This window comes from Balaenoptera acutorostrata, chromosome 3 (assembly GCF_949987535.1).
Source record: "Balaenoptera acutorostrata chromosome 3, mBalAcu1.1, whole genome shotgun sequence".
Classification (NCBI taxonomy): domain Eukaryota; kingdom Metazoa; phylum Chordata; class Mammalia; order Artiodactyla; family Balaenopteridae; genus Balaenoptera; species Balaenoptera acutorostrata.
The window spans coordinates 165,816,510-165,839,839 of NC_080066.1; the positions used below are offsets into that span (position 1 = coordinate 165,816,510).

At 39.0% G+C, this 23,330-nt stretch overlaps 1 protein-coding gene across 4 annotated transcripts in view; it reads right to left on the reverse strand.

Moving 5' to 3' along the window:
• The window catches only part of PTPN21 (protein tyrosine phosphatase non-receptor type 21), a 65,070-nt gene that overhangs the window by 17,952 nt on the left and 23,788 nt on the right, over positions 1–23,330 (reverse strand). For all 4 annotated transcript variants that reach the window (XR_009007423.1, XM_057542394.1, XM_057542395.1 and 1 more), the window contains exons 3-12: positions 19,398–19,567; positions 15,555–15,652; positions 14,199–14,266; positions 13,317–13,387; positions 11,207–11,294; positions 10,731–10,819; positions 8,535–8,622; positions 7,355–7,434; positions 1,413–1,473; positions 594–678 (exon numbers count right to left, since the gene is read on the reverse strand). Coding sequence is in view for 3 of the 4 variants with exons in the window: in XM_057542394.1 (XP_057398377.1) it covers positions 594–678; positions 1,413–1,473; positions 7,355–7,434; positions 8,535–8,622; positions 10,731–10,819; positions 11,207–11,294; positions 13,317–13,387; positions 14,199–14,266; positions 15,555–15,652; positions 19,398–19,567 (898 nt within the window). In the remaining variant the exon portion in view is untranslated. The remainder of the gene's footprint in view (positions 1–593; positions 679–1,412; positions 1,474–7,354; positions 7,435–8,534; positions 8,623–10,730; positions 10,820–11,206; positions 11,295–13,316; positions 13,388–14,198; positions 14,267–15,554; positions 15,653–19,397; positions 19,568–23,330) is intronic.

The following is a 23,330-nucleotide window of genomic DNA, read 5'->3' on the forward strand; positions in this document are numbered from 1 at the left end:
ATTTGTGTACTTGTCTTATCCTCCACTATTAGATTCCAAGCTTCTTAAGATGTGGAATTACTTCTCTGCATAAATCTCCTTGGCCTTTATAGTAGAGCCCTGTAGACAGAGTCTGTAAAATGAATGCTGGAGATTTAGCTTCGGAGGCGCTGTTTAAATACAGCTCCCTATACTCATCATGTGAAAGATAAACATAAAGAGATAAAAATAAAATGTTTAATACTTTACAATGGGAAGGGCTCAGGCAGGAAAAGACAAAATGAGCTTGGGACATCCCAGGCTGGAAAGCAAGGAAGCACTCAAAGGCTACTGGGGGGGTGTTAACAGGACCCGGGAGCCACCTCGAAGGAGTGCCCGTGGGCCAAATTTGGGACCAAATCAGAGCATCAAAATTTGATATTGAATATTTTCCACCCATTTCCAAAAAACTGACTATAATGGCAGCTTCTTCTATGAATCCAGGTTGGCTATAATCATGACAACAATTCTGGATGTAACTTCAGCCAAAAACTATCTTGGCTTCAAGATCTCCAAGCCCTCATTAATTTTTTCATAATAATTTTGTAAGGCATTTCAGAAATAGTGTACTTTACCTTGGGAAGAAGTGTATGGTTCTGTATAATGTCCATTATAGTGCAGCTGGGGTGGGGGAGGCATCACATAGGGCTGGGGTTTAGGCTAAGAAATGGAAAATTGGAAACAGCATTAAAACACATTGCCTATGTAATATGTGTAAAGTCATTTTCTGCTGGCTTCTTTCTCTCCATTAAAAACTTCTAAAGCAGCCAAACATATTATATATGAAAAATAAATATGAAGACCCTATAGATCTTACCATATCTATCATTTTCAGTGTTTCATTTCAGTGTTTCATTTTCAGTGTATCATTTCAGTGTTTCATTTTTCAGTGTATCATTTCAGTGTTTCATTTTCAGTGTATCATTTCATTGTTTCATTTTCAGTGCCAGAATGGCAATGCTAAGCCCTATGCGCTGATATCAGACATCAGACAGCACAAGAAACCAAGCTGTATCCAAAAAGTTAAGAGCAAGAAGGAATAGACAAGAATTTCCTGAATTCTTATATAAACAATTGAACATAAGAAGCTTATATGTAGTATATTTAATCTTATTAGGCAAAATCATCTAGTATTTTAAATATCTACTGATTACTCTTGGCTAATAGTCAAAATTTTTAATATGAGGTTGGACCTAGTATTTAAATATGTATAATATAATAAATATTATATAATATAAATATTAGGCTTAAGCTATGGAAAATCACCATTTCTTTGGTCAAATATCAGCACACTTTTGTGGTTCAAACTAAAAATTAATACTGCTAAAAGCATATTTTATTAGGGAAGATGACATCACTAAAAGAAAAAGAGCAATTGTATTTTGCCTTCTTACCAGAGACATCCTCGAAGAAGACCTCCTCCTAACTGGGTTCACTATGACGGTCTGAGTTTGCCTGTAAAATACGACATGTCTTTGAGAAGAGCATATATATATATATATATATATATATATATATATATATACACATATACTCATATACACATAACCTTCCTAATTCTACCAAAATAAGTTAATAAGAAGGTAAAACGATAAATCTTCTAAAGCAAAAGAGACAAACTAATCCAATCATAAATTAGAGAAAAGAAAGGAGATTTTCTGTCCTTACCTGGGGCCTCGGCCCTCTCCTGATGCCCAGATCCCTCTGACCACACTCCAGGGTTTGAGCCTCATGGGGCGTCAGTCACCTGGACTACCAGAGGGGTGGGCAGGAGTAACTTTCCCTGGTCCATTTGGGTGGAACCTCTGGAGTGATCAGAAGCAGAGGGGAAAACAGGCCACGCCAGAGGGCCGCAAACTCATCCCAAGGGAAGCAAGATTCAGTGCAAATGCATCTCTCCTGTAGGCCTGGCTCAACACTGACCACCTCCATGAAGAGATAAGGTTATAACTTTGGAAACTTAAGAATCTATATTTCCTCTAAGGAACTAAGATAGGGAAAGCAAAACAGTAGGAAAATTGGTTTGGTGGGCCTGTGATAAATCCATTCACCTTTCTTAGCAAGAAACTTCTCTCTGGTTTTAAGTGTACTTTTTAAAAAGGAATGAGAATATTCAGGAGTGCCGACTAATATCTATCAGATAATCTGAGATTTTAAGATATTCACAGCAAGCTCCATCTTTGAATAAACATAGCTCACAAACAAGAGACAGAAAAGTCCTTTGGTAAATCAATCTTTTTAAAAGAGAGGTAGACATTTTTTTTGTTTTGTTCTTATGTGTGGTCAGTTATATTGCAAATAAGATCTAGGAACCTAAACACATAGGATTCTTGGCTTTGTTGATGATGTAATTTTGTCAAAGCACTTTTTGAAAAACCTTTGACCATTTGTTCCTAGCTCATGAGCTTATGTGACACATAATTACTGACTACAAAAATATTTTGTGGGGCTTCCCTGGTGGCGCAGTGGTTGAGAATCTGCTTGCCAATGCAGGGGACACGGGTTCGAGCCCTGCTCTGGGAAGATCCCACATGCTGCGGAGCAACTGGGCCCGTGAGCCACAATTACTGAGCCTGCGCGTCTGGAGCCTGTGCTCCGCAACAAGAGAGGCCGCGATAGTGAGAGGCCCGCGCACCGCGATGAAGAGTGGCCCCCGCTTGCCGCAGCTAGAGAAAGCCCTCGCACAGAAACGAAGACCCAACACAGCCAAAAATAAATAAATAAATAAATAAATAATAAATAAATAAATTAAATTAAATTAAATTACCTGTCAGTTTAAAAATTGAAAATATAACAGATTAAAAAAAATATTGTGACCCTTGGTTATAGTGTTCTAAGGACTAATTACTAGAAAATCCACAAAGTAAACACTAGCTCCATTTAATCAGTAAATTTACCATAATATCAAGCCTCATGTCTCATAAATTAACATTATTCTTAGCACTCTAACAACTAATTTCCTATATTCAAACCCTAAATATTAGCTAACTTTTACAAGATTTTTGAGATTTAAAAAAATTTACTGATTATTAGGAGCTTATCAAGTAGCTACAGTTGCTTTTAAGAGTTGACTTTTTTTGATTAAATGCTTTCTTTAATAATATCCTTCTATTATCGCTGGAAAGTATTAAGATTGTTGATGAAGAATAGATGTCTTGAAAAAAAAAAAAAGAATAGATGTCTCTTTCCCAAAGGATGTTCCCCATTCTGCCAGTAATTATTACTTAACAGTAATAAAATGGATGCTAATTCCATTAGACTGCAAAAATACCTGCATCAATTGGTAAAGCATTATATATTAGTAGAAGAGGCCTCCTTAGTGGAACAAGTCAGGAGGGTGTGTCTGGGTCTTTTTTTTTTTAAGCACTCCTTAACTGCACATTAATATATTCTTAAAATTCGTGTCCAGAATTTGAAGACACTGCATTTTGTAGCCTTGAAATTTTCTTTCCCTTTATTCTCCATTGTTAGGACTAGGTTTAGGCCATTGTTAGGACTAGGTTTAGGTCCATTGTTAGGACTAGGTTTATTCTCCATTATTAGGACTAGGTTTAGGACTAGGTTTAGGGTCCTTTGAACTTTATATTTAGTCCAGAGACTCAGTAAACTGACCAAACTTTTAAAGTACTATAAATTCAAAATTCAGAGATGGGGAGAAAGGTTGCTGATAGAAACCTCCAACGCCATGTCCAGGATTGCCCAGCGGGAACAAGAATAAACTTAAGCGTGTTAAACCCAAAATCCAAGGGTGCAGAGCTTAGCAGCACAGGCGGCAACTCCCACACTCGGGATCTATTTTGGCCCCTTGCTGGCGGCACCCGGGATGGAGGCGACCCTGCCCCCTGGAGAGGCCACTTCTGCTGAACACAAACTAGTACGTGTTCTGCCTGCCAAACTGTTTGACGCAGGCAGCCGCGCCATCAGTTCTAATATTCTAACCTCCTCTTCCTTCCTGCCAATATTCTTATAAAGGCAGTTTGCTCTGAGATCAGCTATCCTAAACTTAGTATGCAGGAGAAAATGGTGTAACTAACTGTTGGTTCTGTTTTGGGGCAGTTACGATGCTGATGGGTGCTGCTAAAGATGAGGCAGCTGAAGAACTTAGAAAAAAAAAAAACCACTGGAATGCGTGTACTGGAGATGACAAAATAAGAAAAGGCTGCTAGCCCAAGTAAAACAAATGATATTACTTACTGAAAACAGTGCTAAAGGCTATACCTGATTACCTCATGGGATACTAACACCAACCCCATAAACGAGGCCGGTTATTATCCTGATTTTACAGATGCGGAAACTGATCCTGAGATTAAGTAAATTGCTCCTGGCCTTGTGGCAAATAAGCAGAACTGGCACTTGAACCAGGCAGGTCTGTCAGACTCCTGAGCACATGCCCCTAACAGCTGACTATCTGTCTCACCCGCTCCCAACCTCAACAGATTCGTAGGCTCCATGGAGGCAAACGACACACCATGGTACCACTGGTGCCTGGCACACAAGGAAGGTGCCAAATGTTTGTTGAATAAATGAATGAAATAGTGAGTGAGGACTGAAGTTGATGCTCATGGCTAAGCATTTACAGTTGAGCTGTAAAGGCTGTGAATTGCTAAGAGTCGTCCGACTTTCGCTTTGTGAGCTTCCTTTCTTATACATTTCTAGCTAGTGCTAGAGGAGTGAGCTTTGGATGAACAAAAAATATGTTGGATGGTGGAAATACCTAGAAAATGTTGATCTCAATGACTCTCCTTTAATGGGATAGGGGTTACTCTCTTCTGCCAAGCCTCTCACAGTCTCTTCAAACCCTGCAGTAGGCCTCGAAGAAGTAGGGCAACCCCATCCCCTTCCAGTCAATCTCTTGATCACAAAAGTCTCCAGGACAGAGACCAGCTGCTGTATTCACCCATATTTAGTTTACACCTAAACTGCAGGGAACACAGACCAACCCTCTGACAAGGCTCAGCAAGCAGCCCACTGGTGACAGAAATCCAACTCCCCCGTCTAGAGAAAGTCTGTGGAAACTTCTACCACTTGGCTTTGCAGGTTGGGGGACACCAACCTCCCCTTCCCCCGCTCTCCCCAGAGAGGAGAGAGAAAAGCCTCCCATACTAAGACCCCTCTCAAGAGTCCTTTTCCCTTCCAGGCTCTTCTCATATAAATTCAGGAGGTCCAGTTCTGGGGCTTGGGGTGGGGAAGAGGGGGAGAGAAGTCATTTCACCTAAGAGATTGACATTACCTCATTTAATTCTTATTCCAACCCTAAACAAATGTTAAGTAAAAGCCCCATTTCCCCCATTTTATAAATTAAAAAGCAAAGAGATTGTTGTTATCTAGCATTTTTAAGGCTTGGGTGACATAAAAAAGATGATTCTGTTACCTAAAGTACTTTGAAAGTGGAGAGAGAGAGCAAGACTGAAGATGGATCACACCATTCTATAAATTCTAAAATAGAGCCACCTAGGTCAAGGTTAGAGGACTCACATAAGGCCATCCCAAGCACCATTAGACAATGTATCAGGACTGAGGAGCGGGGAAGGGGACACTCAGGAGCAAAGTCCTCCTTTCTACGCAAGCAGAGTCCATCTCCTGAGCCACTGGTCACTCCAGCGTGAACCTGATGTCCAGAATTCAATGCCCAGTTCCAGGCCTGCTGCGGTTTCGTTACATGCCCATCTGGACCATGAGAACGAGTCTATCAACACTTCAGGATCATTATCACTTTAAATGTGACTAAGCACAGTCTGGATTGAGAGCCTTAAAAGAAATGACCATAAAAATTAAAGTTATTGGACTTCCCTGGTGGTGCAGTGGTTAAGAATCCGACTGCCAATGCAGGGGACACGGGTTCGAGCCCTGGTCTGGGAAGATCCCACATGCCGCGGAGCAACTAAGCTCGTGTGCCACAACTACTGAGCCCGCGTGCCACAACTACTGAAGCCCGCGTGCCTAGAGCCCATGCTCTGCAACAAGAGAAGCCACCACAATAAAAAGCCACGCACCGCAACAAAGAGTAGCCCCCGCTCTCCGCAATTAGAGAAAGTCCGTGCGCAGCAACGAAGACCCAACACAGCCAAAAAAAGAAAAAAAAAAAAGGCGGCTTCAGCAGTATTCCAGATGAGAACTATGGCAGCCAGCACTAAGTCATCAGCTGAAAGAGTTGTATAAATGGTCAGATTTAGATATGTTTTGAAGGCAGAATTTGCAGAGCATACTGACAAATTGGATGTGGGATGAAAGAGAAACAGGAATTAAGTAGGACTTCTAGGTTTGGGGCCTGAGTGACTACGGTGTGCCGCCACCTGTCGAAATGGGGGACAGTAGGAAGAAGCAGACTCTGGGGCAGGAAGAGGAGCAAATCGAGCGTTTGGTTTGAGGCGTATCAAATTTGAGAAGCCTGTTAGGCACCCAAGTAGAGATGTCAGTAGGGTGTGCAAGTCAAGTGCTCAGGGGGAAGACAGGACTAGAAATGAAGTCGGGTGCACTTTAGTATATAGATGCTGCTTTGAAGCCTGGGGTCAAGCCAAATCCCCTAGAGAATGAGTGTAGATGAGAAGAGGTCCGAAGATTACACCGGCAAAGCCGACTGAGAAGAAATAGGCTTAGAAAGAGCAGAAGCAGGAGAGGGTGGGGTCCTGGCAGCCAAGGAAGAGCAGGGTGCAGGGGGGAAGGGATGAGCAGAGGTGCGGTGCTGCCCGGGAGTCAAGTGCAAGAACTCCTGAAATGACCACTGGGTGAAGGTCACTGTCACTCTGACAAGCAGCATCAGTGGCGTGGCAGCTTAGGGGAAACGGGGTGGAAGGAAGGCGAGAGAGCAAGATTATACAACTCTTTTGAAGAAACCAGCTGTAAAAGAGAAGAGAGATACGGCACCGTGGCTAGAGGGCATATGGAACGAAGGAAAAGTTTTAAGAGGTAAAATATTACAGCATGTTTGTAACCTGATGGGAATGATCCAGCAGAAACGGGGAAACCCATGTGGGCTGAGGAAAACGTACATTTAGGAAGAAGGGGTATAAATTCTTCAAATGGCTTGAAAAGCTGAATAACCTTTTTTTACTCAAAATGTTGATTAAAAAAAAAAATTCCATTTTAGCTTTCGTGAATTAGAATAATTCTAGTTACTAGCTGAAAGAAATCTTAGAGGCATATCTGTAGTTATTAGAGGTTGGTCCAAAGCTAAAACTGAGAAATAAAATTTTGACATCCAAAAGTGAAGAGATTATTATAAAAATGTTATCTTTTTTTTTTTTAAATTTGCCTTTCTAGATGATATACTATAGTTCAAGATGAAAACTTCTAAGCTCATCACCTCCCACAGTTTCTGTGAGCAGGGTATACTTACAGGCTGCACTGATTCAGTCTGTAAAACTTGTGTCGCGCAACACAGAGTCTCCACACGTATTTTGCTGTTTCCATGTCTTCCTAGCAAACAAAATATGCACAAAGTAAACAAAAGCACATCTACAACTTGATACAGAGCTCACCTGAGAACAAGACAGAATTGGGTGACATATTATTTCAAAGTCACTTTCCACACATTGGGATTCTCTCATTTTCTAAAATTGCACCCCTCCTATGAATGTTGTAATTAGGACTCAGATTATGAAGACAAACAAAAAGCTGCTACACAGTGTGATTCTTATATTAAACAGTTTCAAAATGACTTAGAAATTCTAAAATTATGAAAATGTCCACTTTTACTACTGACAGCTAGATACTCAAAGACATTTTTAAATAAAACCTTTTCATTATTGACGACTAGATACTCAAAGACATTTTTAAACAAAATGACTCAGTGACTCATTGCTTTTGTCAAGAGAGTAAAAGTAACTGTGAAATGGTATTTCTAAAGAGCTGTTCACTTATCAGTGGAAGTTAAGATACCAGTGTTTACTCTCTCCCATACTTAATAGTCCCTTAAATTTAATTTAGAGGGACTTCCCCGGTGGCGCAGTGGTTAGGAGTCCGCCTGCCAATGCAGGGGACACGGGTTCGAGCCCTGGTCCGGGAGGATCCCACATGCCGCGGAGCAGCTGGGCCCGGGCGCCACAACTACTGAGCCTGCGCTCTAGAGCCCACAAGCCACAACCACTGAGCCTGCGCGCCTAGAGCCTGTGCTCCCCAACAAGAGAAGCCACCGCAATGAGAAGCCAGCGCACCGCAACAAAGAGTAGCCTCCGCTCACTGCAACTAGAGAAAGCCCGCGCACAGCAACGAAGACCCAATGCAGCCAAAAAATAAAATAAATAAATAAATTTATTTAAAAAAAAAAATTTTAATTTAGAGATCATAATCAGATAGTATTTATCCAAAGACTCATTCATTCATTCAACAGTATTTACTGAGCAACTAATTTTTGCTAAGTACTACTATACAAAACATTATAAAGTATTATAAAATTTTATGTTTTATAAAACTATGAAATACTATAATTTTAATGCTACCCCCCCCAAACACACATACACACGGAAGTGTTAATTTTCAGGAAAAACATTACATACAGATTCCTAATGTTTACTCACAGTCTGAAACTGGATGGTCTCCTCTTTATTTGACAGCTCTAATGCAAAAAAGGACTTATTGTGGGACATGTTAGCAATATCATGCCACCTAAAGAACAACAAACAGCAAACGGCAATGTGAGTGCTCAGGTTTTTTACTAAGAGATAGAATATATGAGTTTTTCCTTTTTGAGCTTAATATATAAGCTACTATTTGTTTATCATTTTAGAAAGAAAACAGTGGTTTTAATCAGCTCGTGTGCATTTTCTAATTGAAGTGACAACAGCTAGTGGCAAGAAGTAAAAGCATGTATACTAAAATGAAGGCAGAGTATTTAAAAATGTAAAATCTATCCTCATTTGCTGCACTAGTTTGATCAAATATCCCACTCTCAGCTGGTTGTCAATGCCTCCTTCATTCATTCAACAAACATTTTAAAGGATACCCACTATGATAATACCAGAAATTGTGTTAGGTCCTAGGATACTAAGATCAGTAAGGGACAGTGCTTCCCTCAAAGGGGCACAGATGGAGGGTGGGGTTGATAGAGAACACAGAAGCAGACAAATACTGTTAAGTTCTGCAGGTATACAGGGCAAAATAAGGCACAAAACTAGAGGAGAGCTGCTCTGAAAAGCTGGTGGAACAGGGTGAAGAGAAAGTTCCAATCCAAAGAGTGAACTATTCTGGGTGTGTTCACCAGGATTCAAACTCCGATTTGGAACTTTCTAACTCTATTTTACCATGTTCAGATTTTATATATTAATATTTTATTTTATTACGTAACTGTATAATTTTATAAAAGGGAAAAATAGGTCTGGAAGAACAAAATCTATCCCTCTTTATCCTTCTCCATTATATTAGATTTATTTAAATTTATTTAATTAAATAAAATTCATTTGTAGTAATTTGGTGCTTAATTGTTAAACCTAAAGATTATTAGCATCATATTAAAGAAGGCAATTTAAGAATCTCCTATCCAGGGCTTCCCTGGTGGCACAGTGGTTGAGAATCTGCCTGCCAATGCAGGGGACACGGGTTCGAGCCCTGGTCTGGGAAGATCCCACATGCCACGGAGCAACTGGGCCCGTAAGCCACAATTACTGAGCCTGCGCGTTTGGAGCCTGTGCTCCGCAACAAGAGAGGCCGCGATGGTGAGAGGCCCGCGCACCGCGATGAAGAGTGGTCCCCACTTGCCGCAACTGGAGAGAGCCCTCGCACAGAAACGAAGACTCAACACAGTCATAAATAAAAATAAAATAAATAAATAAAAAGAACGTGAATTCCTAAAAAAAAAAAAAAAAAAAATTAAAAAAAAAAAAAAAAAAAGAATCTCCTATCCAGTGAGATAAAGGAAGCCGGTGGGATGTCTCCCAATGTCAGGGTCCTGCCGTTCCGGTGCAGGCCAGATCCATTTCCACCCCCTACCCCACAGCTCAGCATGTCCGGAAGACAATGAGCAGCCTGGGGACATGAGAGCAATTGCCAAATGGGAGCCACCTGACCCAGTGCAGTACAGCCTAGGAGTGGGGATCTACTCCCCAAGCCGGGTACACGCTCTGTGGTCCTAATCACCATGGAGAATTCAGGGCCCAAAAGATAGTAAAGCAAAGGAAATGAAGGGACAAAGAATACTGAAAAGGAAATTTAAATCACCTGAAATCTCATTGTTCAGAGCCAGCCACTGTTAGCACATTGCTATATATCCTTTCTGTCCTTCTTACTAGATACATTCCAAGATTTCCACAAATGGATAGTATCACTTTTTTATAATCAAGAAAAGAAAAATCAACATTATAAGAAGTAACTGAAATTTTTTTAGATGTTGGTATTTTAGGAATTTTGGTACAAACTAGAATCAGAGAAAGGCCTAGAGTTTCCACAAGAAATAGCCCTGGAAACCAGAGCTCAAATGAAAAATTCACACCAAGACAAAGAATGACCTTCATATGGTAAGAAAAGGGTCACACATTTTTAAGCATTTCATAAGCAGGCCATCGTTACAAACACTATTTTCTACAATTTGGTTTGAAGAAAGTATCTTATAAAAAGAACCATTGCAGTCAGGTGGTATTTTATTCTAGGAAGGGCATATTTCCATTTTCTAGTGAGGCCTTGGGAGAGATTTACTTGTGAGCGATGTAACTAGCACAGGTACTAAAAAATATCACCAACAGGAGCCACAGAAAGTGCACAGAAAGATGTAAGAAAAATACCTAAATATCACAGGAGGCCTTCCATTCTTATGTTTCACAAAGATACCTTCGAGACACGCTCCGATGGATATGTCGCTGCCTTGGCTATCCTAAGAGGAGAAAGCGAAAAAGGAAACACTCGGGCAGCAGATGCATAAGAACCACAATGACCACACCTACTTCCCTACTCCTGTGTCCCAGATAGGAAATGTTCAGAAGACCTATGCTGAAGGCAAAAAGTCTGCAAGATATAAATGTATCATCTTGTAAATACATATGAAAACAGAGTTGGGCTCCTTAAGGAACTCTATTTCAAGAGCACTTCCAAGAACAAAGCACAAAACAGGAATGTGTTTTACTACAAAATTTTGGTCACAAGGACCTCAGCTTTTACGTTTCTTTGGCCTTTGCACAGCAGGGCATCCCTGGGCTTCCCCGCTCTCCTGGCGGAATTACTAAGATGCCTTTGGCGAGCCCAGTCTTCGTGCCACGCTTACCTTGGCAGGGTAGCTCTCTTCTCCATAGCCGTCCATTCTCTCTATCTCCTGCATGTACAGCATTTCAGCATCAGGAGCTGTCAGCCCTCTGCAACCCAAAAGAAGTTAGTCAGATTGTTCACAAAACTAAAAAAATTCTTTACGAAAAGCTTTTCTAAAAAAACTACGTATCAATTTGTCATAAAACATTAGAAACATTTCAAGTTTCTAAGCATCTGTGATTAGTTATATCAATGCATCAGTATTTACTGAAAACCAACTGCATGCAAAAGCACTGTGCTGAACGCTGAGGGTTAGTTATGTAAGATCCTACCCCTTGTACTTTAGGCAGGTAAGGGAAAAGGCAGGAAATAAAACCACCCCCTAAAAAAACTTCAGTGAAAGCTAGAATTCTTTCTAAACCACCAAAGTATCAGGCAATACTAAGCACTGTGTGCTAAATTGCAAACGGTAAGTGCTGCAGGTAAGGGTTAGAAGATGGAAATCCTTTTTAGCTCAGGTGACAGAATTACAAGAATGGGTGTGCAGGTAGGAAGGCACTCAACTGCACGGACACGTGCCTCTCCAACCTCATCTTCTGCTGCTCTCCCACACCCACAAGGCACCCCACACTGCGACCATCCCAAACGCAGCATTTCTTTGAATATACCACATTCCCTCGTGCCTCCAGGCCTTTGTACATGCTAATCCCGCTTCCTGGTATACCTATCACCCACTTGCGTACCTGGTCAATCCCTAATACCCTTCAAGACTCAGCCTACATGTCACTCCTTCTTTGTCACCTTCTGTGACTGCCCTGAGTCTAAGTCAGATGCCCTTGCTCTGTGTAGAACCACCACATTCTGTGCACACCTCTCCCCCGTACCCATTATCAGTATTACTATTACTATTACAATGGGCTGTCCTGCCTATCCCTTAAGATGCCAAAGCAGGGAATACATCCTTTGATGGCAGATCATTGTTCTATTTATCTTTGTGCCACAGCATTGAGCACTCTGCCTCATACAGAATAACAGCACTAAACTCTCTTTTAAGGAGGTGCACAAATGAATGAGTGAAAATAACAAAAGATAGAGTGATGTGTGCCTGAGGGATTAATTATGCTGAAAAAAAAAAGGTTCATTTGGACAGCAGAAGGTAAAGCTGGAATGGCAGGATTTAACCAACTTGTGGGAAGCCTTTAATCCCAGGGGTAATGAACTTAGGCTGGTGGAAAGCAAGAAGAGATTCATGAACATTTGTGGAGAAGAGTGGAGACAAGTCAAAAGTGATATTTTAGGAAGATTAATCTTCTGTGAGTGACTGTATGGATTTGAGTGGGGACAGATTAAAGGCAAAAGGTTATTTTTAATGGGAGGGGGTGAATAATAGGTTATAATTAGACAGACCTGGGTTCAAATCCCACCTCTACCACATGTAACTTTGGGCAAGTTATTTAGTCTTTGTGAGCTTGATTTTCCCAATCTGTAAGGAGATAGTAACATTTACCTTAAAGAATGGTTGTAAGAATTTAATGATATATAAAGTACTTGGAACTGTGTGGTATTTGGTTTAGAATAAAAGCTAGCATTCTCTAGGACAGGGTTTTTGGACAACACATACAGATTCACTCTCAAAGAAAGTCACTATCTGCCCAGAAGCAGGGGTCAGGGCAATAAGCACCACAGCTCTCAGCACAGCTCCCCCAGAGGACAGAGACACAGCTTCCAAAGGTGTAAGGGGAGGACTAGGGGGGCGGACACAAAAGAAAACATCACATCTGCCACATCACAAAAGAAAACATGTCTCCCTAATCTTGCATTAACCTACACAGGACCGAGTCACCACCAAAACCTTTAAGACATGGGATGAAGAACTGTCATCCTTCAGTGACTGCAGCTTTCAACTTTCTCAGTTTCATCAATGATAAAAAATGAATAATACATGAGTTAATACAGGTAAGTGCTCATAAAAGCACTTGGTACGCGGTGAGAGCTCTGCAAATGTTGGCTCCTGGTAACTAGCAGTAGTAGCAGCCAGCAGTAGTAAAGTTCCAAATTTAATGGTGTCAATGCATGGTTCAAATTCAGACAGGCATTAGTTCTCAACTATTTCCACTTCTCAGCGTTACCTGTATTTCTGATGCAGTAAGGCCACTTTTTGGGTTGCTTCCTCCAATACTTTTTCATCTTGTAACCACTCCTGGAAAAAGCATACTGCAGTAAGTATGTAAACAAATCACCCAAATTTCTTAGAAGGAATCCGTGCTACTGACTGTTACTGACTCTTGCCACCAGCAGGCAAAACTAGGGCTAGTGTTAATGTGTGCGAGCTTTGCTTAAGGACATAATCATGATCTTTCTAAGGAATTACGTGGCTTCTGCTCAAGAGCCAAAACACTTGCCCTGCCTTCTCAATTCATCCCAGAGAAAGTTTCAGATGAGTTATTTCAGTTTGGTAACATCATCAGCCAGTTCCAAGCCCAGCACGTAACACCTTGTGCATTCCCTGGCTGGTTGTGTAGACACTCGGAAGAGCATACCACCTCCCGTAGTTGTTCCAACACACAGTTTCCCTGTCAATTCCATCAGTGGTGACTTTAAAATGTAGAAGGCAGTGTCTTTTTGTCATCTACTCCTTAACTTGCGGATGAGAAACCAAATCCATTTCAACATAACTGTCAGGTTTTGAGCCTTCAGTTGAAAGCAAAACCTCTATGTGGTCCCTCAGAAGCTGGAAATCTGTCCCTCTCTTTAGACTCACATCCAAACACAAAATGAATTTCTCTGGCTGCAGTCCAATGACCACAGACCCTTCTGTTTCTGTGGGTTTACAAGGACCAGAAGACTATAACAGAGAAAGCATTTACACTTGAGCTGTTTATAAGAGGAAATTGATTTTTTAAACTCTATTCCTGCCTAGTAAGTCTACTATATGGACTTCATTTCAGGGAATATTAAGGGTATGGAAATAAATTGTTTTTAAAAAGGCCCAATGTCAAAAGCATTCTTACCACAGGAAGCAAGGCAAATTTCTGAAGAAAGTCCTGGGATTCATACTGATCGAAGTCACCAAAATCAGCTATATAAAATGACAAATAGTCAAAAAAAAAAAAAAAAAAGACAAATATTCACATGTCAATTATGCTTAACTGGAAACAAAACATGCAGAACTAAATTCAATATGCAGTATACAGATGGTGTGCTTATGATTCAGATGTCAAATTTGCCTTATAGCTTATAAAGTGTATACTTTTAAAATACCCTTTTAAAAACATTAATTAGGTAGATTCACGTGTCTTGACTTGGAAAAAATGCCTTTTAATAAAGTGAAAAAAACCAAGTTACAGACTATATATAAACCATCTCTTTTTTTTGTCATTGAAAAACAAACAAAACCTACTTTGTAATCATGTATGCTTACTTATGCACAGAAAAATGTCAGGAAGAAACCAAACCATTCATGGTAGTGATCATCTCTAGGAAGAGGAATTAGATCATCTCAATCTGTTCCAGCAAGATGTATCTGTTTAGAAATTTTTAATTGTTCAAAAAATTGATAGTTCAGCAAAAAGTTTAGGAAAAACTGACTCTTAAGGCCAAAGATGACACTTAGGAGGCTTCAAAGTACCTTGAAAAGGAATGTGGCTGCACGTGTATCAGGCATTTCTTTGTCTGGAAATGATATATGTCTCCTTGCTGCTAATATCTGATGGAGCTTTATTAATGAGTCTTCTGATTAAATTTCCATTCCCAAGACTAAATGCCAGTTATCATTTGAAATAATGCCCCATCAGAAGTCCTTCCAAAGTACATTACATACATGTAAATACATATAAATTAGACATGTGGAAAATGACAGTTAATTCAAAAATACTTGTGAAATGCAAAACTATCTATTATGATTGACGATGTCCTATCGCCTAGGACAACTGAGAAACCAAACAAATGGCGTACGCTTAAAGTACAAGCGAACGTAACCTCATCAACCACATTGTTTGGCTGATCTTTCTTCTGAAAATACTAGCTAGCAGCAGATCAAGTCCCTGAACTAGAGGAATACAGAGCATATTAAATGCTATACATGTGTGTGCATATGTGTGTATTTCCTCTCTATTTTTGGTCTGTGTGCTCTGTTGACATAACGTGCTTAACCTTCCAGAAGTCTCGTATTTCACTGAAGTAATCCTAACTCATTTTTTTCCCCACAAGGAAGCCCCTTAGATAACAGAATATTTCACTAATATAAAAAACTACTTTACAGTAGTTATTTTCTATAAAGTCAGTTACTTTAAGAATCCCTTGCTGTTTCTGTTTAACATACATTTTAATCTGATAGATCTATTATATTATCAATTGCCATTATTTACCTTGAACAGCTAAGCCTGCTAGCTGAATTGCTTGTTCTAATGTACAAGGAATGTTTCCTTCCAAGATATCTTTCTTCAGCTGCAGATAATACTGATACCTATTAAAAAAGGTCAATTTTTAAAAGTCAATATCAGTATTACCTCTACTTGAGACACAATGCATTTTATCATAATTTGGTAGAGGAGCATAAACTAGCCAAAACCTTAAGCTCAGACGATTTTGAAGAACGACAGGAATATCCTTGACCATATCTATACCGACAAACAAACAAACACACACACACACACACACACACACACACATACAATATAATCGATTTATTGAGTCACTTATCCTTAACTGTAGTTATTTGAAAGCTACAAGCTACAACCATCTAGAAGACAGCTGGTCATCTGTCTTATACCCTGTAAAAGTCTCTAAGTTTTGTCCTTTTTCATCGGAGACACAGAGAATCAATGGCCAATCTTTACTTTAGAAACTCTGACTAGTAACTTGGTGATGTAAGACTTTCTTAGGCCTGGACAGTAAAGCCAGAAGAAAATGGTTCCTGACATTTCAGACCAGCCTTATATTAAAATATTCTTTGATGAAATACCAAAAAGAATAGTTGCTAAATTCTTTCTTAATATTCTTGTGATGTGGGTTTACTTCTGTTTATGCTTTCAATATATAAGGTATTAGTTACCAGCACAAGCTTTAGTCAAGCAGACCTAGGTTAAATTCCAGATCTCCGATTTAGCATTTTGCATGAACTTGGGCAAGTCATAATCTGTGGGTTTAAGTTATCTCTAGTAAAATGAGGGCACTATCACCCCTTCACAAGGCTGAACATATCAAGGAATATATGTAAAGCTCTCAGCATAATACTAGAACATAGCTGGTACTTAATAAACAACTGTTATTATTATCAGCAATCATCTACCTTCAGCCAGTCAGCAGTATTTCATCTGTATCACTTCTCCATTTTGATAAGCTCTATGGTGAAGATTTATTCTGCCTTCCTCTTATTTTTTCACTTAGGTAATTACTAGGGCCTACTATGCATCAAGCATTGTTCTAGATGCTGGGGATACGGTGTTGAATGAAGATTCAGCAAGTCTCTGCCAATATGGTCTATAGAACCATCTTGAATCCAGAATCTCTTCCAGGTTTGACGTCTGTGAAGTTCAACCCACTTACAGTTCACGTTTGAATTCCCCTGAGAGCCCACCCTTTTAATCATTTCATAGGTCCTTACATCATCCTATTTTAGCTACCTTTGAGGTTTCCATTCTTTGTTACCAAAAAACTTGACCAGAACACCATCCTTTTTTTTTTTTTTTAATTTATTTATTTATTTTTGGCTGTGTTGGGTCTTCGTTTCTGTGCGAGGGCTTTCTCCAGCTGCGGCGAGCGGGGGCCACTCTTCATCGTGGTGCGCGGGCCTCTATCGCGGCCTCTCTTGCTGCGGAGCACAGGCTCCAGATGCACAGGCTCAGTAGTTGTGGCTCACGGGCCCAGTTGCTCCGCGGCATGTGGGATCTTCCCAGACCAGGGCTCGAACCCGTGTCCCCTGCATTGGCAGGCGGATTCTCAACCACTGCGCCACCAGGGAAGCCCCACCATCCTTTTGAACAAGGATTTAGATCCCACTTATCCCCTTCCACCTGCTAGTAGAACCCACAGACTTCCCTCAATCAGCAAATAGAATGCTGGTAGCTCTGAGATCTTGTCAAAGAAGAAATCTTGAAACATTCTCCCAGGCAGCTCCTTTCAAACACCTAAAGAAGTCTATCTATTGAATATGCTGTCTACATATTCCACTCTAAATATTCTTGGTTCTTTCCTTAAATCAAATCACTGGAAAGCAGGTCCCCACTCTAGACTAATGCCTAGATTATGGCATATACATTCCTAACTGGTCTCCTGCCTATAGTCTTGTCACCTATAATCTACCTTCCATGATGGGTGATCTTTGTAAAATGCACATTTCATCATTCCCATCCATTAAAATTCAAAAATGTCTGCCCCTATTGATATATGACTTTACGACTAGGACATTCCTTTTTTCAAGTCTCTGTTCTCCCCTCGAAGTAATGTCTGAAATTCCCTGAAAACATCAGTTGCTTTTACTATCCCCCTACTTTGCACAAGCTACTCCCTCTAACTAGAAAATTCCTTGTAAAGTCAAGTGAAAAGTCAACTTCTTTACACCCTGTTCATGTTCCCCACATCCCACCCCTAGGAATCCAGTGCTTTAATTAAAGCATGTATTATCATAATATACTGTAATTGTTCATTTACATAGACTGTCAGTTCTACCAGATTGTGAGCAACTCCTCCAGAGTAAGAGTAAAGCATATCCATTTGTATATTCATCTCCCACAGTAACCAATATAATTCTCACATACCATATTATATCTTCAATAAATGTTTAAATAAATGAGTCAAAGTGGTCAGTCGCTGTTTATTCCTCCTGGCTTCTACTTCTCTCTTCAATATATATGTCTCAGATCTGTTTTATAGCCAGTTCATGCTTATCCCTACAACCTGATTCTAGCTTCTTTGGTTATCCACGTTCTTCCAAAAATTAACTCTGAACTCAGTACTTAAAAAGAATATTCCACAAACACAGAGCAATACCAGGTTCTTACTATCTGCAAGGCATTGTGTTAGAGATTATGCGAAAGGCAAAGTTAAAGAAAACATGGGTTTAAAATCTAAGGAAAAGATACGTACACAAATAACTGTAGTGAAAGGCTGTGACAACTGCCATCGTTAAGTACAAGCAAATTCTAGAATAGTCTGGAGAAGGCAAAACTCATTCCAGCCTGAGGGACCACAGAAGCTTTACGGAGGAGGTGCTTTTTGAACTAAAATCAGATGAACAGGATTCCAGTACATATTTATGAAAGAAAGGTCTAGGACACAAAGGTGAAAAGGCATGCAGCATGTTCAGCACACTAGAAGTGGTGCATCTTGGCTTGAAAGTAATGTTAAACAGGGTTAAAAAGATAAGGTAGTGGTGGATTTTGAAGAATGTGAAAGGCAGGCTCAAGAATCCAAATTCGGTATAAACAAAAAGGTCCTACTGTATAGCACAGAAAACTATATTCAATATCCTATGATAAACCATAATGGAAAAGAATATTAAAAAAAACAATGTATATGTATATATGTATAACTGAATCACTTTGCTGTACAGCAGTAATTAACACAACATTGTAAATCAACTATACTTCAATTAAAAAAAAAAGAATCCAGATTTGATCCCTTGTTTTTTTCTTTTGTTATTGTCAAGAAAAAAAAGAACATTTAGTTCCTCTATCCCACTCTTTAATACATTCTACCCTTGCTGCCTTTGTCCCTTTTAAGTGCACTTATTGGCCAAACTTTTCTGATCTCAAACACCTCCCCCACCTCCCCTTCGCCCCACACCTATGTACAGAATACTATGGCTACTGGTGTCAGAATTAGAAGGACCCTTCTACACATTTCCTTGAGGAGTAAACACAGATTTTGTGACAATTTTTAAAAATCTCCTCTCTCATTTCATTGTTACAAAGGTCAGAAACAACTCAACAAAAACATTAAAGGTGACATCACTACAAGAAGAGTTCACAGCCAGGGTAAAAACATCATTTTTCCTTTTAATCATTCCTTCGTGCCCAGTGAACCCATAACTCATGCAACATGCAATAAAGCACTGTGACACACCACATACCAGCACCTCCACATAATACTAAGGCTAAAAATGCAGGGGCAAGAGGGCAAAGTTTAGCCTTATCTCCTGACTCCAACCTTAATTTCACCTTTTTAATTTCACTGGATTTCCTACAAACAAACAGCACATTATTTCTTACCTGGTAATCTCCTGCTGCAGCTGTGAAACTGAAGGCACATAAAACACCACTCCAAAATAGACGGTAGGTTCCAATGCATATTTATCCAGCTGCTTCTTTAGAGGTTTTTCCAAATCTACCCACCGGCGCTGGTTTTGCTTGTTGTAGTACCAGAGGCTGAAGTAAGTGATCTGGAAAGAGGGAGAATCACTGAAGGAAGCAGAAATGTACGAAAGGATTTAATTGCTCTAATCCATGACCTGGGACCAAGTGACAGTCTCCTATTGCTTCTCTTCTCAGAAAGGGACCACAGCAAAACCTGAAGGGAAAAAAAAAAAAAGGAGGCAAGACCTATCTCTATCTAGATACTCATTCAGGAAATAGAGGCGAAAAGTCAGTTACGCTTGCAGACTATTTCTTGAACCCTGCATAGAAAAATGTCTAGACATCAGAATGCAGCAGGTGCTACAGGATTTTACGTAAGTTCAACAAAAAAACGTAAAATGTTTAGTTTTTAAATTATCAAAATACTATATTACCGTAATTAATATTTTATAATAAGCATAACTGGGGTTTGACCTAGTTGAATTCGGACTAGCGTTAATCCAACTTGTCACTACGCTCAAATGTGGCATCTATGAATAAATTATTTCATGTAAATACCAAAAATTCTAGTAATAAAGATGTAATTGCAACTTTTCTTTGCCCCCTGCAAAGTTCACTAGATACAAATTTAAGCAACTGTAATGCCAAGGAGGTAAATACACACATACACACACACACACACACAAACACATACACATACACCACGAGAAAAGCTATATACCTAAAGCAGTAAAATAACTTAAGTGTCTTACTCGGAGGTTTAAGAAAAATGCCCAGATATGAGCATTCAAATCTTAGTTGCTGTGTAATAAACTGTTCTAGTAACTCAGTCCTAACCCTGGGCCTCGTCAACCTGAAAAAGTGCTAACGCACTTAAGGGCTGAAATGACAGCCTCAGGCCACTGCTAATATTTACCTCAAAAATCCATTTACAGATCAAGGCAATGGAAAAATCACTGCTTTGTTCTAGATTCTTAGAGTAACACTGTCAAATAGAACTTACTACGATGATGGGACTCCTCTGTATCTGCACTCTCCAGTATAACACACATGTGGCTACTGGGGACTTGAAATGTGGCTAGTGCAGCTGAGGCACCAAATTCCCAACGTTACTTAATTTTAACTGACTTAAATAACCGCAAACATCTAGTGGCCATTATACTGGATAATATAGCTTTAGAGCAACAATAAAACAAGAACTAACACTCAGGCCATTTCTTTAACCTGTAATCCTCAAAAAATGAGTTTTTAATTTACAGAGAAAAAGTGACCTCAATATTAAAACATGTCCTCAATATTAATAATTTCATCTTACAATTTTTTACAAAGGAAGAACCATACCTTTAAAATGAGTCTATTAATCAAAGAAACTCAACAAGAGTGAGGAATGTATCCATTTTCCCTTTATACCCAAACGGCTAGAATAGTGCAGGAATTCAGTAAATTTTGAATGAAAGAACGAATATTCTCCTGCTTCTCAGTTGCCACCCAAGTCATCACATATGAATGGAATATTTTGAACATCTACTATGTTGGACCAGGTTCTGTTCCAAGAACTAGAACAATATCATAGATTAAATCACCCCCATTACCTTACCAAATAGATACTTGTTGTGTGTGTTAAACTCTAAAACCAGTGTTTCTCCAAGTGCTGTCCTTGGACCACCTCTACCAGAATTACCTGGAGAGCAGTGAGCCCTACAGAGCTATTAAACTCTCAAGTAATTCTCGTACCCGTTAAAGTTTGAAAATCATTGCACTACAGCACACCGCCCCCCTCCAATGTTATGTAGGAGATAGTCATATGAACAACCGATCCTTGAAAAGCTGCGTGGAAATCATTATTTTTGAAGATCCAAACACACTTTAATACAGCACAAAGTCTGAGTCCTACTGTTGTTATTTTCTGAAGTTATGATTATGTTTATAAAATAAATTATATGTTAGCTGTAGGAAAAGAACAGTATCACATTTTTGGAAAACAGGTACTATTCCTATTCCTTCTTTCTTCAGAACTGCAACTTACAAAAAATAAAAATCTGGTAACAGAAAGATGTTGCTAAAAGTCCAAAGTCCTGGGTTTAATTTCCAATATTTGCTCACTGTGAAGTGGAAAAGTCAATCAGTACAATTCGGTTTTCTCAAGTGTAAAATAAGGTATACCTCCCTCATAACTCCATCATGAGACCTAAATGTGAAACACATATGAATGCATTTTGCCACTAGAAAACCACTATATTTATAAAAGATTATTTAGTTTCACCCACTCTGCTAAGCACCAACAAAATCGATTAAAGACCCTGCCAAAAAAAGCTTTCTAATTACATTTATTTGGATTGATTACAACACAATACATTTCTGTTCATTGTATTTATGGTTTGTGTTCTATTTTAGAACTAGACTGCATGTACCATGATTGGTCTATAAAACATACCACTGCTATGCACTTAATTCTATAAATATTTATTTTTTGCCATAAACACAGAAGACTGGGCATTCTTTAGAATCTAAAACTTTTGGTCATAACGGCATATCACTTTTAATCAAAATTAAAAGGTCTTAAAAATACTCTTTGTAAACATTACTTTTCCCTTTAAATCTAGTTGGATCTGAATCCTCCAAACACAAAAATTTAAATAGAATTATAAAACTATAGGTTTATTATATAATTTGTGGCTGCACCTTTTGTGAACTGATCATGATATACAAAAATATCTGAATAACCTGCTGGCATTCTAAAAATAAGCACATTCTAGAAGAAATAAACTCTTAAAAATCTGCTAAGTTTATTTATTTTAGCAATGCATTTATTATGCCACATATGGATAGAAAATCAAGAAGTACATTTGTAAAACTGCATCATAATTAGCTTTTTTATTTACAAATTATATACCTTATAAAGGAGTAGCAAGAACTTTGTGCAAACAGCTGAATATAGATTTAGCAAATTATTTATTGATTAGCTATTTTAGTCATAGGAAAGTCTAAGATTTTAGACATTTGAACATTAACCCACTTTATGTTGTAGTAAAGTATTTGCTTTGGTACCTGTCCCTGTGTTCAAGTTCTCTCTTAAGTAGTAGTTCAGGCTAGCCAAAATAAAGTTTATATCTTGTAAATACTTCCAAGGAGGTATCATATTTCTAAAATTGCTCCAAAAAATGTTTATATACATATGAGTAACTAAAATCTCATAATATTAGAACCCTTGGATTCAATGCTTTCTTAGAATTTCTACACATACATACTGAAATAACAACGTCTGATTCCAGAGATTTTATAATATAATATGGTTTGTTTCTAAGATGAGTACGTAGAGTTTGAGCAATAATGTTGTGATTAAGTTTCGTCAGGCATAGAATTTTCTGTATAAGTCCACTTTGGGGTATTTGTCTTGGATGACAACCTTGAGAAGCCGGATAATTAATTCCCTCCCCCCGCAAAAAAATTTAAACCTATCCATAAAGAAAACAAAGGGGGAGGGGGAATCAAAGACAAGTAGAAAACATTTCCTTTCTCATTCTATAGGCCAGCATTATCCTGATACCAAAGCCAGACAAAAGACACCACCAGAAAAGAAATCTATAGATCAATATCCCTTATAACTATAGGTGCAAAAATCCTCAACAAAATACTAGCAAACTGAATCCAACAGCATACTGAAAAGATTATACATCATGACCAAGTGGGACTCAACCCAGGAGTGCAACATAAAAAAAACAATCAATGTGACATATTATTGATACGAAGGGAAAAAAACAACCATCTCAATTGACACAGAAAAAGCATTTGACAAAACCCAACACTCTTTCATGATCAAAATACTCAAACTAGGAATACAAGAGAACT